At 44.7% G+C, this 17,897-nt stretch overlaps 1 protein-coding gene across 4 annotated transcripts in view; it reads right to left on the reverse strand.

Moving 5' to 3' along the window:
- Window positions 1-17,897, reverse strand: part of MYCBPAP (MYCBP associated protein) — a 670,648-nt gene that overhangs the window by 491,055 nt on the left and 161,696 nt on the right. For all 4 annotated transcript variants that reach the window (XM_069200066.1, XM_069200065.1, XM_069200063.1 and 1 more), the window contains exon 6: window positions 8,793-8,905. In XM_069200066.1, the coding sequence (XP_069056167.1) occupies window positions 8,793-8,905 (113 nt within the window). The remainder of the gene's footprint in view (window positions 1-8,792; window positions 8,906-17,897) is intronic.

Raw genomic sequence — 17,897 nt, forward strand, 5'->3', positions numbered from 1 at the left:
CGAAAGTCAAGATGCAATCCAGTTACCCCCCATGATAACATTGAAGCATTTCATGAGGTAGTATCCTCAGAAATTATGAAACTGTCGCAAGGATTTTGCTAAAAACCTCACAGCTGGGCAACATTTAGCTTTGGAAGATTTGCCTAAAGCTACCTCCTTTGTTATAAAACCTGCTGATGAGGGTGGTAATCTTGTCCTGTGGGACGTGAATTAATATTGACAGGACGCAGAAAGACAGCTTGTTATGAAAGGTCCCCATTAGAAGCATATAAACAAACCAATACACAATATCATATTATGCTATCTGACTGGCATGGGTGAGGCCTCCTTACAATAGAGGAATTTCAGTTCCTGTTAACTAGAAAATCGACTGCACCATGCTGTCTAAAATACACAAAAATGGCAATGCTCCCCCCAGGAAGACCTATCATATCAGTCATTATTAGTCTTTGGGATAATACATTTATTTACATGAATCATTTCCTTTGTCCCTTTGTTTTGAGCTTACCAGCATATTGTAGGGACAGTATGAATTTTGTTTCCAAAATCCATTGTATTCCTTGGACATCTAGCTATAGCATGGTTACAATTAATGATGTATCCTTGGATACATGCTTCGATCATAACTTGGGTATACAGGCATATAGACATTTCTTCCATGCCAAATCTTTAGCCCTTTATGACCACTGTATGTACTTCTCGAGATGTTAAGATTCTGTTTCGAGTACAATTATTTTTTATTTGAGGACCAGTGGTACAGGCAAAAGACTGGAGCGACGATGGGAAGTTACTTCACTCCCAGTTATGCTGGTATTTTCATGGAGTGGTGGGAGTCACAGGTTTTCTGGACAGATGGAAAAGAGAGGTTGACACAACACTTGAGTTTTTGGACAAGGTACATTGATGACCCTTTCATAATATAGGATGGTCTGCAGTCCACTTTTGATGCATTCTTGGTTTGTATAAATGATAATGTCTTGAATTTGAGGTTCACATATAAGACACATACACAACAATGATGGAATTCATGGATGTTCTTGTCATAGGGGAGGAGGGTATGATGCACATTAGTCTCCATAGAAAGAGTAAAGCTGGGAACAGTATTTTACATGACCAGAGCCACCATCCCCCAAATTTAAAGTGGAATATATCGCGAATTACTCAGGACGAAAATGAACAGTAGCACATAACAGGGCTTTGTGACACAACAAGCAAAAATGACTAAGATATTCTTGTCAGAGGGTACCCTGGGAAGGTTATCAAAGCGACTTGTGAGAAGGCCTCAATGGTCAGCAGGGACAATCTCCTTACACCCAAAGTGAAAGCTAGAGAGGGAAATAAAGTGAGGTTCATCACTACTTATAACAGTGAATCAGTTGCAGTCAATAGAGTAATGAAACAATATTGGCACTTAATCACATCAGATAAAGTGATAGGCAGTCTGGTCACTCCATATCCCTCCATTTGAGGGACATGTTGGTACACAGTTGGTCTACGAAACAAACCGCCTCCTGGCTTAAGGAACCACAGGGTTTTTTCACATGTAAGAAATGTAAGGAATGCGGCCACAGAAGGACAAACATACTACCCATGGGTCAAGAAGTTAAGTTCAAGGTGTTTATCAATTGCAACACAGACTTTGTGGTATATGTCTTGGTTTTTCCCCTGTGGCCTTCAGTATGTGGGAAGTACTGTGTTTCCTGTCAAGAAAATAATCCTGGAACATTTTTGTGCAATCAGGAATAAAGATTTGACTTACATATTGGCAAGACATAGTAACCAAGAACATAAAGTGGATCCTGATTAGTTATCCTTCTTTGGGATTGACAGAGTGAGACAGGCAGCTCATCTTGAGACGTTTGGAATCGGAATATATTATAGGACTGAACAGAAAATTCCCTGGAGGATTAAATCAGGATGAGGAACTCCATGTACATATGGGTTGAATCATATGGACCCACAGCCACTTTGAGCATCATAGGACAATTATGTTTTGAACTTTTGCAGATCTCAAGGAATGTGTTTGTCTTCTTTTTTCTTATTGTCTTTATTCGCTCATTGTATTTTTTTATTGTAATGACGATTAAGACTTGTAAATCTTACTGCTGCTATCATTATGATGGAGTTTAAGATTTAAAACACCTCACTGTTTTTTTACTGTTAATTTGGTGATTCCAAACCGTTTAGTGGAACTAACTTGGAGAAGGTATATTTAGGGATTTATGTTTTTCCTGTTGTTCCCCTTTGTCCCTTCTTCTTTCCTCTATGTTATTATATGTGTTCTAGTATATATTGTGGTGCCTTTGTTCTATAATTGTTGTGAATTTCCGACAGGGTGCTATTTGAGATCAGCCAATTGACTTTTTGTGCTGAATGGGGTCTATTTATGATTGAATGATTTTGAAATGGAGATAAACGATGGGGATCAATTAAACCACTGGGTATCTAATTTTTACTTGGCTCATTTTATGATTCATTATTACTTTGTAATTATGGTCTAATGAGTATTATGTTTTGAGTCCCTGCAGCATTGATACGTGATATGCCCACCTCAGTGAGAATATGGGTGTTTTTTTGAAGGGAATATGTACAATTTAGGTATTATTTTTGTGGGTTATTTCAATTGTTTCCTTTCATGTATACTTTGTGATTATGTGATGGTTGTAAATTTTGCAACAGCTTGATAGTTTGTCTACTGTCTCTATGCATGCATTGGATTGCTTTCAAAGGGAAGGAGGGCACTATGTTTTTTGTTCTCACAGCTTTGACAAAGACCGGCAGGTCGAAACGCGTCACCTGTTTTTGAAATAAAATGTAATGGATGTGAACCATGAAGTGCGGGCTTCTCCTTCCTTGTGGAGGGTGCTTGGTGACAAGACGGATGTTTAGCGGGTCCTGCGTCCGCTGCAGGCCACTGACCCCGATTGGCAGAAGTGGTTGGATGATGAGCAGGATTACGTTGGTATATATATTTGGCATATGCTGCGGGGTCCCCACATATGGACGGGAATATTCAGTGCTTATGACTATTAATGAGGATCCCCTGGAAGAGAACTGCGGGAATATACTTTGCTTCAAATTTGCTTCAAGCTTATTTACGTGCTACCAAAACCATCTGCAAAAACAACAGATGGACGGAATGCAGAACAAATCAAACATTCACCCCCAGTCACAGATCTGGGTTTAATCCATCAGTTGTTTTGCTTGCCAAGCCATTCCAAGCCAAAACCATCTAGGACATTTCGTCTGTCCTGCCGCCTTGCTCGCAGATGAGCAAATAAATATAAACTGAAGCAGATTTGAAGCAAAGTATGTCTGCAGTTTCTTCATGATGTATTGGCTGCTTTGCATTGAAAAGAGGACTGGAGTATTGTTAGCAGAGTTTGCTATTTCCGTTACACGTTGAAGCACCCATCGGTCAGGTGTACGACAGAAGCCAGCAAGTTTGCCTGAAGTAATATCATCAGAAAAGCAACGGAGCTGCCGTTAGGGGATGCTGGACTCAGTTGGCACCAGACGCAACAGAGGCCATAAAGCTCCCTCCCTGGCATTTTAACTACAGTCCCATTTTTTCTATGCCTTTGACACGACTCTGTAGCTTCTGTCTCTGAGGAATTTAGCTCACAAAAAATGTAACTTCTGCAGTATTGTTGAAGCACCCCAGCAAAAACATTCCCTAGAGTGGATTCTTGCTACAACTCATTGAAAACCCATACATGTCTGGGATCCACATTCTCAGAGGACAAAGAGGAACATATAGAGAGGTTAAATCTTGAAAGAGAAATGTTCCTGTGAGAGGGAGACCGGGGTATTGCCATGTTTTCAGGAAGCAATTTTTACAGGTGCCATGTTCAGCTCGTTCTACTGACCTTTCAATCAGAATGAGGAAAGTCAGGAGAAACATTAGGTTGTGTAGAATTGGAAAATATATGCCTGTGGTATGTTTCAATATAGCCGAGGGGTGATTCTTGCTACCACAACACAGGTACATTAACCATTTTGCTGCCAGGTTCTTTCCCCCCATGCTAAGCCTTTTTTTGACTATTTCGGGTTGGTCACTGTTAGGCCCCCATACCTTTTTGTCCACATAAGGAATCACCATCAAATGTATGACCTTTTTCCCAACATCCTGGGGATTCTAAAGGTTTGTGGATTACCCTAGAGGGGACCCAGAAAATGGGCAATATATGGCAATTTTTTGTGTTTTGGGGGAAAAATGGGAAAAAGTGCTGCATGAGCAAACCTCTGTTTTTTTCCCCTGAAAATAGCATCAACAAAGGGTTTGCAGCGCTAAAATCACCATCTTCCCAGCTTTCAGGGACAGGCAGACTTGAACCGAAGTTCGAGGCCTTTTACTGGGACACAATCCATTTTTTTCTATTTTTTTGTGCTTTCAACCTCCTTCCAGTTAGTGGCAGAAATGGGTGTGAAATCAATGGTGCTTCCCGATAAGCTATACATTTCTGAAGGGTATAGAAAATTCAAAGGGTCATTTGTGTAGATCCTTCAAGGTTTTCCTATAGGAAGTAACTGTTGAAATAAAAAATATATTAAAATTGAGTTGAAGAAAATAGCTAATTGTGTCTACATTTCCATCTGTAACTTTTTCTAAGTATGTCAGATTTTCAAAACGAAATATACCGTTCTGTCTGCTGGACCCTTCTGATATATAGGGTGTGTAGGTTAATCAAGAACCCAAGGTGCCCAGAGCCAATAATTTAACTTCACCTTGCAATGGTTTTTTAGTGTGCACCGGGTATACAGCAATTCATATGGTAAAATATAAATAGTTAAAAGTAGGTATCAAGGAAACCAATGTATTTCCGAACTGGGCACAAGATATGGAGTTTAGGAGCAGGGGTTATTTGCACATCTCTGAATTTGTGGTTATCCATAGCAGCATGTGAGTTAGAGGGTATTTCTCAAAATTACTTATTTCTTACACATTGTCTTACATTTGGAAGGTGCAAATGCAGAGAAATACAATTGGTAATAACACTTGCTCTACTATTCTGTGTTCCCTTAAGTCTCCTAATAAAAATGGTACCTCACTTGTGGGGGTAGACCTGGTGCCTGCGACAGAAAACGTCCCAAAACGCAACATGGACACATCACATTTTTCCAAGCAAAACTGACTGGGCCGAAACTCAGCTAGCACCAAGGGAAACTTAGAAAACCTATAAATTTTTGAAAACTAGACACCTAGGGGAATCCAGGATGGGGTGACTTGTGTGCTTTTCACCAGGTTGTTTTACCCCGAATCTCTTGTAAACTTCAAACTTTGACTAAAAAGACATTTTGCGCACATTTCTGTGATGGAAGGTTCTAGAATCTGCACAAAGCCACAAACCTCCTTCTACCCAGCATTCTCCTAGGTTTTGTGATCAAAATGGTACTTCACTTGTGTGGGTAGGCCTAGTGCCCGCAACAGGAAATGGCCCAAAAAGCAACATGGATACATCAACATTTTCCTGTGCAAAACTGACCCTTTTTTTGCAAAGTGGGTAGCTGTGGTTTTAGGGCTCTAACTCAGCTGGCACATAGGGAAACCTAGCAAACCTGTACATTTTTTAAATGTAGACACCTAAGGGAATCTGGGACATGGTGATTTGTGTGGCTCGCACCACGTTGTTATACCCAGAATCCCTTTCAAACCTCAAACTTTGACTAAAAAACGCATTTTCCTCACATTTCTGTGATGGAGAGTTCTGGAATCTGCACAAAGCCACAAACGTCTTTCCTCCCAGCACTCACCTGATGAAAATGGTACCTCACTTGTGTGGTAGGACTAGTGCCTGCAACAGAAGACAGCCCAAAACGCAAAATGGATACATCAATATTTTCCACGCAAAACTGACCCATTTTTTGCAGTGTGGATAGCTGTGGTTTTTAGGCCCTAGCTCAGCTGGCACCTAGGGAAACCTAGCAAACCGGGACATTTTACAGGGAAATCCAGGGAGGGATGACTTGTGTGGCTCCTCACACATTTTGCTACCCAGAATCCCTTGCAAACCTCAAACTTTGTCTAAAAAATAACATTTTCCTCATACTTCTCTTATGGAAATTTCTGGAATCTGAGGGAAGCCACAAACTTCCTACCACCCAGCATTCCCCTTCGTCTCCTGATAAAAATGACACCTCACTTATGTGGGTGGACCATGTGCCTGCGATGGAGAAGGGCCAAAAACATGTATAGTTTGAGGGGGAACCAAAGCGTGTCCAAAAGGGCAGTTTTTTAATATGTTTTTAGCCTGACTCTGCTTTGGGCACCCCTACCAGGGAGGTATCATTTTATTGGGAGACCGAGGGGAATTTGTGGTTTATTTCTTTTTCCGGAAGGATATGACACAGAAATGAAATAAAAATGTGTGATTTTAGTCATATTTTGAGGTTTGCAGGGCATTGTGGGTAAGAAAATGGTGTGTAATGGATGTGCAGCACACCACTGTAGACTCCCCCAGATGTCTATTTTTCAGAACTGCCTGGGTCCAGTGCTTAATTTGTAAATGAAAACGTGCTGGTGCCCAAAGCCTTCCTCTTAAACATGCGGCTGCTGCAATTAAATGTGCGAACAAGGAATACTGAGGCAGCGTAATCCTGAAGCCACTTTGGGCCTCTTCAATCCTTTTAAAGCCACTTCCTGCCCCTTCAGTTCACTCTTGCAGCTTTCTGCTTTCTCCCATTGTGACGCTTTTTCGTTTTTTCCTTCAACCGTCTTTCCCATTAATGTTTTATGTTCCCAGTAAATGCTTGAGGTAGAAAAATGAGCGTCGGCCGTCAAAAATAAGTGCTGGTGCTCCTCACCGGAAACAATAAGCACAAATTAAGCACTGCCTGAGTCTGATAGGTTTTTCCAGGTGGCAACCTACCCAAGCCCAAGAAGAGCAGCTGTTCACCATTGCAACTGGGATGACACTGGGAGTTAGCCAATCTCTTATAGCCTAATTTGTAAAAACAACACCCAAAAAAATCAAATATCCTCTTGTTAGCCATTGGGGTGAAATGCTTTAGGCTGCAGGGGAGCGGAAAGATTGTTTCACCATTTCTGAGGGGGTGGGTGCATGCCCATGCTGGGCAGCCCCTACCCCTACAAAAATAAGTAATCCCTGGTGTCTAGGGCCCCCTATTTCCCCACCGGGGTGCAGAAAGACTGTTTCCTTTTTAGAGTTTGGGGGGGGTGGAATGAACATGCCCATGTTGGGCAGCCATGACCAGAAAGGGGGTAAATTGCCTCCATCTGCCTTCTGGGGGGCAGAAAGACGGTTTCCCTAGTTAGAGGGAAGGGCATGGCCATGTCCATGCTGGGCAGCCCCTGATACAAATAAAAAGAAAATGTAATCCCTGGTGTTCAGTGGGCTTTCTAACCCTACCCCCCCACCATGCTGCACTGGGCAGATGGAGGTAATTGCCCCCATCTGCCTCCCCGGCGGTGGCAGAAAGAGTGCCCCCATTGTGCCTGAGGTGTGGAGGCAGTGACATGTCCATTGTGGGCAGATCCTCACCCCTCTTTTGTTAAAAAAAATCCTTGGTGACTAGCGGGCTTTCTGCCCCTACTGAGGGGCAGATATGGGGTAATAACCTCCATCTGCCCACCAGGAGGGGCAGAAAGGCTATTCCTATTTGTGTCTGGGTGTAGGGACATTGGCATATCAACTGTTGGCAGCCCGCACCCCTTTTTTATAAAAAAAAAATCCCTGGTTTTTAGTGGGCTTTCTGCCCCCCCTCGGGGGACTGATCAGGGGTAATAACTCCCACCTGCATTGGGGGGGTGGAAGAAAGATTGTTAATCGTGTTTGTGGGGGTGGGGACATTGACATGCCCATTTTGGGCAGCACCCACTCTATGTAATAAAACTGAAAAATAATCCCTGGTGGCTAGTAGGCATTCTGCCCCCCCCCCAGGGGCATACAAAAGTAAGAGGGGAGCAAAAGTCCTTGCCCAAGGGGTCGCTCCCAACCTCCTTGGTGTCTATTGGGTGGACCCTGCTTGGAGGTCGCCCCGCATTCCAATGATACCTTTCCCGTGTGCCTAGGTGCTGGGGCAGAGATAGCCCCATCAGCACAGACGCAGAGAAAATTATCTACCGAGGCCGTTTTTACAAAAACCAAATCCCTCTGCTGTAAGCAGCCGATGGATTTGGGCTCATGTGATGAGAACAGAATGGTTCCGTCCTCCGCACACAAGCACCGGAGAGCACGACAGAACCATTCCGTCATGCGCCCCAGGGGGGTTGAACCAGCATTCTGGTTTCAGTTACTTCCCCATTTTCCAATACATATATTCAGGCTGCAGTCAGATATTGCTGTAGAGTATAAGCACATAGCCCAGAAAGTGTTGTAAAAAGTAAAGTTTACAAGAAACCAAAGATGTACAAATGTCTGAACAACTTAACACTGATTTAAAAATAAAAATAAAAGGAGTAGCACAGAGGTGTCTAAACGCCCTAGTAGTGAACGGATTAAGGATAAGAAGTAATGGATTTGCAAATGCTTGATTTATCTGACGTAATATTAACAGGTGCCCTATGCCAACCAGTGACGAAAGTGAGTGGCTATCTCATCAGGCATTCCCGTACTGCCATTCGTTTTTGTCAATTGAAACTTTTTAAAAAATGTATTCAAAAATAATACAAAATCATACTAGTAATTTATCTTAATCCAAAATGAGGCGCCTGTTTATCCAAAGTCTCGTAAAATGAATCCGCCGGTCCATCACGGACCACCCGGCAAATTAACAGACATGTCAGGTGAGCTAATATCTTACTGCACAGCACTGTCTGACAAATACCTCACCTTCCCGTCTTGTATTGCAGGGAGGCAACGATCAATCAGAGTCCTCTCTTCCTGGACCCTCCTGTAGTCATCGATGTTCATGAGCAGCTCATTGGTAGGTGTCTCTAGATGCTCTAGTCGGAGCAAATCACAGATGTGTCAGAGGGACGAAAGCAAAAGGATCAGACTCTACACAGGATTGTAATAAAACGGGAGCATGAATACTGGATGTTCTGACTGTATTTGATAATACAGCTTGTTCTGAGGAAGCGACCTGCTTGTATGTGTGCAAGTGGGTGAGATCGTTTTTAATCAATCGGAAGTCTGCTTTATTGTTTTTACACACTTCTATTTGTTCCTGGGCACACACACTGCACGATCGTATACTGTCAACCGTAAAGAAGTTATAAAAAGAACAGATAAACTCTTGAATACAATTTTACATGACATGTAAACAGTAAAGTTTCAGAAAAAGTATTGTCTGCCTTATTGAAGAAATGTACGAAATATATTGATAATTGAAATTCATTTAAATACTTTGTGGAGGTGCTTCTTCACAAAACACTTGACAAATTGTAAGATGGAAGCATCATGTTTAATGGCCACAGTCACCACAGACTCCAACCTCCAACGACTAATATGGAATGCTCTTTACTTCAGCTTCACTCTGCATTCCACATTCCAGAGCATTGGGACCTGGAATGTGGAAAGCTGTGTGAAGAGACATGATGAACAAGTTACATCGGTAACGATATAGCTGGTAGAGATATATTCTAGCTGCAGATCCTTTACCTTAGAATTTCCCCCAGGCGTTAGACTGGATCTGGAGATTTTTCTTCTAGCAGTACCCCTGGGCGCTCTCAGGTGGCGTCTGTCGACTCTGAGGGCTTTGTGGTTGATGTGATGACATCACAGTCATATATAGGTGCCACCCAGAATGCTGATGTCAGTTTCTTTTCACGACTTTCCACGCCAGTAGTGCAGAGCCACAAAGAACACTGAGAATGGTGCTCCAAAACTAAGGGCCATATGTATGAACACATTTTCCCATAGATATAGAATGGGTAAAAACCTTTGATACATCTGGCCCTAGGGCCCTTAAAGGGAAGTTCCTGTCCCTAGAAATCAGTGCGCAGAGCAGGAAGGATGGCCAGGTCTGTAAGGAAACTGCAACTAGAATATCTCTACCAGATATATCATTACCAAAGGTAAGTAACTTTTTCATCTGACAGAGACTTCTAGTTGCAGATTCCTTACCTTAGAATAGATACCCGGGCAATACCATCCCCAGTGGTGGGCTGCGAACTAAGATTACACCAAAAAAGTTCTTAAGACCAAATGGCCAAAGTAGCCATCTCTGCGGACTTGACTATCCAAGCAGTAACATTTAGTGAACGTGTGCAGGGATGCTTACGTCGCTACCTGGTAGATACCCAGGACTGGAACTTCACGTGCTAACGCTGTGGTAGCACCAGTTGCTTTGGTGGAATAAGCACGCAAACCCTCAGGGGGTTGCTTTTTCATCAAGGCGTAGCACATTTTGATGCAGAGGACTACTCGTCACAAGATGGTCCTCTTCTGCTCCGCCCTTCCTTTCTTTGCACCCACATAATCCACAAAGAGTTGATCGACCACCCGCATATCTTTGATACGATTGAGGTAGAATGGCAATGCTCTTTCTGGATCCAGGCGGTGGAGTCTCTTTTTCTCATGAAAGGGATGTGGGTGTGCGTATAAAGTAGGCAAGGTGATTGATTGGCCTACATGAAAAGGTGTCATCACTTTGGGAAGGAAGGAAGCCCTGGTAAGAAGCACCACTTTGTCAGGATGGACAGCTGGAAATGGTGGCTTTGAAGAGAGAGCCTGGCGGTCACTTACTCTGCGGGAAAAGGTGATGGCAATCAACAAGGCAGTTTTAAGAGTCGAGAGCCGCAGGGGACAGTTGTGGAGCGGCTCGAAAGAGGCAGACATGAGATATGTGGGAATCAAGTTCAAATCCCACTGGGGCATTATGAATGGGGTAAGAGGGAACATGTGGGTGACTCCTTTAAGAAACTTCCTAACAATGGGAGATTTGAACAGAGAAGGTTGGTCTGGCAGCCTTATTAAGGTAAAGGTGGCAGACAAATAACCCTTGAGGGTGCCAAGTACAGAGCCCTGCTAGGCAAGAGACAGAATGAAGAGGAGAACCTATGAGAAAGGTACAGAAAGGGGATCAACAGACTTGTTGATACACCATGCCACAAATTTATTCCAACAACAGGCGTATACCGTTTTGGTGGAGGGACGCCTGGCTGGCAAGATAACATCACAGACTTTGGGCAGAAGGTCAAAGGTTGTGAACTGACGCTGCTCAATCTCCACGCAAGGAGGCAGAGTCTGGACAGGTTCAAGTGAAGGACCGTCCCCTGCTGCTGTGACAGGGGATCCTCCTGATGGGGCAGTCCGATTGGAGGATCGATGGCCATGCTCAGTAGCTCGGGATATCAGACTCTCTGTGCCCAGTCCGGAGCCACCAGGATTACTTGGGCCTGATTGTGCCTGATCTTCTTCAGAACTCTGGGCAGAAGGGGTGTTGGCAGGAAGGCGTAAAGGAGGCCTGAGCTCCACTCCAGATGAAAAGCGTCACCGAGCGAGTGCCGCCTTGGAAACTCCAATGCGCAAAACAGCTGACATTGCAAGTTCTCTGCAGAGGCAAATAGATCTAACCAACTTTCGCGACTGCTGGAAGAGACCATGCGCCACCTCTGAATGGAGACACCATTTGTGATCGACTATGCATCAACGGCTGAGTTTGTCTGCACTGGCATTCAGAAAGCCTGCCAGATGTTGAACAACCACTGAAATGCCCTAGCATTTCAGCCATGTTCAGAGGCGAAGAGCCCCTTGACAGAGGGTCCATGACCCCCCACCCCCCAACTCCACCCTGCTTGTTGCAGTACCACATGGCAGTGGTGTTGTCGGTGAACACCGGCACCACTTTCGCTTTGAGAGAAGGGAGGAATGCTTTCAATGCAAGTTGGATCGTCTGGAGCTCCAAAAAGTTGATGTGGAGCCCATTCTCAGCCAGAGACCAGAGGCCTCTGATCTCCGCCTCTCACATGTGGCTGTCCCATTCCAGGAGTGACGCATCTGTCACTACTGTAAGATTGGGGAAGGGAGAGAGATCTGCAGTTGACCCAATCTGGATTCAATAGCCACCACTGCAGATCTAGTGCAGTCCACTCTGAGATCTGGACCTTGTCACAGAGATTCCCCTCAATCAGTCAATTAGTGTTTGTAAAGTGCAGCTACTCACCCGTTAGGGTCTCAAGGCGCAGGGGGAGTGGTAAGTGTACCGTTTACCGATGAGGTGGATTAAAAAAGCCATGTCTTCAGTTCCTTCGTGAAGCTGGGGAGGAAGGTGGTATGTCTTATGTGAATGGGTAGGGCGTTCCATGCGGTGACTGTGCGGTAGGAGAAGGAGCGTCCTCCTGTTCTGGTTTTCCTGATGCGGGGTACTCCTGCGAGAAAGAGCTGGGCTGAGCATAGGGCCCTATGGGGTACGTGGAAGTTGAGTTGCTGGTTCAGGTAGGCTAGTCCGGTGTTGTGGAGGGCTTTGTGTGCATGGGTGAGGATCTTGAAAGTGATTCTTTTCTCTATGGGGAGCCAGTGCAGTGTACGTAGGTGTTATGAGATGTGGCAGTGTCGGGGTAGGTCGAGGATCAGTCTGGCAGCGGCACTCTGAATGTTTTGCAATTTGAGGGTGAGTTTTTTGTTGATTCCAGCGTAGAGTGCATTGCCGTAGTCCAGTCTTCTGGTAATGAGGGTTTGTGTGATGGTCTTTCTATGTACGAGGGGGATCCATTTGAAGGTCTTGCGTATGAGGCAGAGGGTGCGGAAGCAGGTGGAGGTGACTGAGTTGATTTGATGGTTAAGGCTGAGGTCGGGGTCTAGGATGATTCCTTGGTTTTGGGCTTGGCTGGCGGGGTGGGCGGGATTCTGAGGGTGGGTGGCCACCAGGAGTCGCTCCATGCATTGGGTTGAGGGCCCATGATGAGTACTTCTGTTTTCTTTGTGTCAGCTGAAGGCAGCTGTCTCTCATCCAGTTGGTGGCTGGTTTCATGCCTTCGTGGAAGTTGTGTCTGGCCTTGTCGGGTTCTTTGGCTAGGGAGAGGATGAGTTGGGTGTCGTCGGTGCAGGAGATGATGTTTATTCCATAGCTTCTGATGAGGGTGGCTAGCGGGGCCATGTAGACGTTGAACAACCTGGGGGTGAGGGAGGATCCCTGGGGCACTCTGCAGGTGGTGGGTGTGGGAGCTGCGAGGAAGGAGGAGAGTCTCACTTGTTTCGTTCTGCCGGAGAGGAAGGATTGGATCCAGATGAGGGCCTTGTCTCTGATGCCGGCTTTGTGGAGTCTTCTTATCAGGTTGCGATGGGATACTGTGTCGAAAGCTGCCAAGAGGTCAAGTAGGATGAGTGCGGCCTTCTCTCCCTTGTCCAGTAGGGAGCGGATGTCGATCTGGACCTTGTCAGAGAGATTCCCCTGATGGGAGTAGCCCCTCCAGACAATTTGCAACTGTTACCTGTCCATGGTGATGGATTCCCAGTAGGGCAGGTGATGGCGAGTCCTGCTGCCAACTGGTCCAGGATGTTCCAATGGACTAGGAAGGCTTGGAGGCAGCGGAGGGGGCAGGGGTGGAGTGGGTGGGTAGCTGGATCCACAAGCATGTGGGATCCTGCGTCCGCTCAGAGGCTGTGAAGCATGCGCGGGTTGGTGGCCGGGTGGAAATGAACTTGGCTGGGTGCCTCTTCTGTAGCCACGAAAGCGGTGAAAAGCGGACGGTAGGGGGTGAGGAGCAGCTACATGGCCAAGTGACTGAACCATAGCCCAGAAGTCCTTAAAGCGCTCAAGTGCTGAGTTTGTTTTGTCTCTGAAGAGATGGGTGCCATCAAAGGGTATGTTCATCAGAGATTGCTGGACATCCCCTGAAAAGCCAGACATCCTCAACCAGGTGTGGCACCTCAAGGCCACTAACGATGCAACCGATCTATCTAGTAAGTCAGTCGTATTCAGTCCACAATGAGCCACGAACATTGCTGCATCTCTACCGTCAGTAAAAGCTTCTGAAAGAACCGCCAGAGCCTCCTCTAGGACTCAGGGCAGCACCTGCGCGACCATATCCAAAAGAGTATGGGAGTATCAGCCCAAACTCTAGACAGGCAGAAGAAAGCATTTTTTTCCTAAGGTTATCCAGTCTTTTTTATTCCCTATCCGTGGGAGCTGAAGGGAATGCACCAGATGATGAAGAAGCCTGGATCACAAGGCTTTCAGGCGAAGGATATTGGGTCAGGAATTTTGGGTCGGTCATCACAGGCCAATGTCCTATTCGCAGGAGCCCCTGTGCTGGGTTTGGACCAGGTACCCAGTAGGACGTCCGTAAGGGCTTCATTAAAGGGAAGGAGGGGTTCTGAACTGGAGCCCCAGGCTAAATCAACTGGTTCAGAAGGTTAGTTCTGCCCTCCATAGAAGGAAGCTCGAGGTCCAAAACCTCAGCAGCCCTTCTTACCACTATGGAGTATGAAGCTTTCTCCTCCGTAGCCACAGTAGGGGGAGAAAGTATGCCAGTGTCAGGAGAAGTTATCTAGTCTGCTTGCGTCGTCCAAATCCTGACCCGGGTCCATGTAAGGGTCAAGCTGGTATTCTAAAGGGCCCAGCCACCCCTTTACACTATCCCCATAGCCATACTGATAGAAAGAAGGGTCTGGATGTGCCCTGGGCCCAGGGGAGCCAGGGAAAACAGAATTGCGTCAAGCAATGCCGTTCCGGCACCAGGTCATCAGAGATAAGTATAGGATCGATGTTGATTGCGGGACCAAACAAATGACATCAGGGAAGATCATGTTGGCACAATCGGTGTCAGTATGGATCCAAGAGCGGATCCGGAGGTGCCCCCCGGAGCCGGGGCCAAACCTGCCAGCATGGAACCCAAGGGGCCCTTACCAACTCTCCTGGAAGCCGAGGATGGGTCGGTCTGCCCAAAGATGAGACGCATGGCCTCATAGAACTCTTTCAACTGGGAAGGGGTGGCACCGGCTCCCGCAAAGTTGGGCGAGGCTCGGAGCCGCCCCAGACACATGATCTGATGGTAGAGGTCCGAGCAATGGGGTGAAGTCGAAGAATGTTTGGCCTTCTTCGACTTCTTCTTGTGACAGGATCATCTCGATGGCTTGGATGAAGAGGAGTAGCAATGTTTTGTGATCTTCCTCTCAAATGAGACCGGGAGCATTGCGGAGTCAGGCCGCCATGAACTTCAGGGACCAAACCCTCAAAAGCCTTCGGGTTCATGGCCTGAGACTCGGAGCATGACTTTGGGTTGTGGTTGCGCTTCAGGCACCAAAGGCACATGAGATGCAGATCTGACATCAGTCGGTGACAGGAGTCGAAGGGCTCAAAACCGGTCTTCAGGGCATCTCTCGACGCATCCAAAACTCATCAAAAAATATTCGACAAAAGTATCGCAGTTAGTCAAAAAATGACTAGGGGTAGCTCTTCTCCGGATCTGCGCATAGGCTGGCATGGATAGAAAAGAACTGACGTCAGTGTGCCAAGGTGGCACCTATATACGACCCCGACGTCATCACAGTGACCACGATGTCAATGACGTCTGCGGAGTCGACAGACGCCACCTCACGGCGAGCAGGGGTACTGCTCGAAGAAAAATCTCCAGATCCAGTCTAATGCCTGGGGGAAATTCTAAGGTAAGGAATCTGCAACTAGAAGTCTCTATCAGATGATACATCACGACAACATCTTCCTTCTTAGACGCAAATAGAATGTGAATAAAAATAACATGTTATTATAAAACCTTTTGATGAAATATGAACACATTACAGAATACTTATAATAGCCATTACTAAGTTTAAAGTAAATGTTGCCATTACATTTAACTCTCTCTCTCTCTCTCTCTAAAGAATTTGCAGTAAAATAACTAATGAAAGAACATAAAGTAACTATACATGTCTATACATCATGGTATCTCATTGGTTTAGTTATCATTCATTTACTTTTGCATGGTGGTGAAGAAAACTTCACTTTCCCACCTAGGTTGGCCTTGTGTATAAAACGCTCAGACTGATTTTCAGATTTATCACATGAATCACTAATATTCAAAACCTTTATCACTCTGCTTTTGTTCCACCATTCATGTTGTTTTTTTGTTTTTTTTAATGGATATCATTTTTGACACAGTATCCACTCTCTCAGGCGATCTGAATTTGGATTTCCCTTTGGTTACATGTCGGGTCTCTCAGACATACCCAATCACCTATTTTAACATCACATCTGATTTTGTTTTTACATTATGTCATGTTGTAATCAACTTTCATTTTCTCTTGAGCAGCTTCAACTCTGGCCTGCATAATCTTGTCTACAGAAAATATATGACTAGTTTTACCCTGAAAACTCCTTAACCACCCAAGACACAGTTTTGATGTAGGAACACAGCCTCTCATAATTTCTAAATGAGATATTCCAGTAACATACTATCCACGGCCTCAACTACATCATATTTGTTTTGGACAGCCCACTGAATACTGTGCATCAATGTACGATTCATGTTTTGGACCAGACCACTTGCCTGAGGGTGACATAGTGCAATGCATTTATGTGTAATAGTGATGCTTTCCAAAAATTCCCTCATTTCTTTAGAAATGAAGTGAACTCCATTGTCAGATACAATTTCGTTTCGAAACCCTTCTTTCAAAAACAATTTTCTCAAAATCTTTATGACTTCAGCAGTGTTGTGTTCCTCCATGAAATCTAACTCCCACCACTTACTATAGTAATCTACCGCCACCAAAGCATATTTACATTTTGGTGGTAAAGTTTTGAACGATCCAATGAAATCTATAACCAGTTTAACCCATGGACCTTCAAGTGCAATACAAGGTTCAATGGCACTGACTCAGTTTTCATTCCCTTGCACATGTGGCACATATCACAACAAGCCTTTCCTTTAGCAATGATTTCTGTGTCCATACCTGGCCACCACAAACATCTCTGATTTTTTGTTTGATAATCATCTGGCCCAAATGCCCTTCATGACTGTAGTCAATTATCTTGTCTCTCAAAACACTTAGGGGAAATTAACTTCTCTCCTCGTATCAGCATCCCATTCGTCTCCACTGATAGTTCATCAGCAACTTTGGAATAAGACTGAATAGTGACAAAAAGCACTTTTTCCTTAGGCCACCCTTGGTTGATATATTTTGTTACCGTTTTCAAATCCTCATCATTCAACATTTCATTCATCTATTTGTCCTCCGTAAAACATTTCTCTAACACAAATCAATCACCACTATCAAACATTCCTCATCCTCTTCATCACCATTTATGCATTGTTCCAAACTAATACCCGGAGCGGGTGATAGATAATCAGCCTTGAATTTTTAACTCCAGGAATGTACTCAGTGCTGAAATTGTATTGCCCCAGTTTTTAACTCAGCTTGCCAACCTAGGTGTGTGACCAAGTATGTTTACCTAAGGCTTCTGATCAGTTTTAAGAGTGAATTTTCTCCTCCAAATAAAACACTTTAATCTCTCTACTGCCCAACAACAAGCCAACAGTTCTTTTTCTAGGACAGAGAATATTTTTTTATTTTCTTTCAAGGATCTGGATGCAAAACCAACTGTAGATTCATTTCCAATTTAATGTTTCTGAACTAACGTCGCAGCCAGACCTTCATTACTTGCATCCACTGTAATAATATATTCTTCGTTAGGAACAAAAGGCACAAGTACTTTAGCCAAAACTATGTCATTTTTCAAAGCATTAAATTCATTCTGACAGTCAGTGGACCATACAAAACTGTGTTTTTTCTTGAGAAGATCTCTCAAATGTACAATTTTAGCCAGTTTACTAGTAGCTCGTAAGACATCACCTAGTGGGTCCTCCATTAATTGTTATCATAGGTAAGTGGGGCTAGCTGTGTCTTTGTGACAGGCTGCCCAGCACCAAGAGTACAAGAGAGATGTCAGTGAAGGGTGACTTTACTGGAAGCTGAAACTATATTTTTCATGAGGCAAGAGGTCCATGAGGTCTCAGGAGGAGAGAAAATCAATTAGGCACTCACTGGTGGTCCAAG

This window comes from Pleurodeles waltl, chromosome 7 (assembly GCF_031143425.1).
Source record: "Pleurodeles waltl isolate 20211129_DDA chromosome 7, aPleWal1.hap1.20221129, whole genome shotgun sequence".
Taxonomy (NCBI): Eukaryota; Metazoa; Chordata; class Amphibia; order Caudata; family Salamandridae; genus Pleurodeles; species Pleurodeles waltl.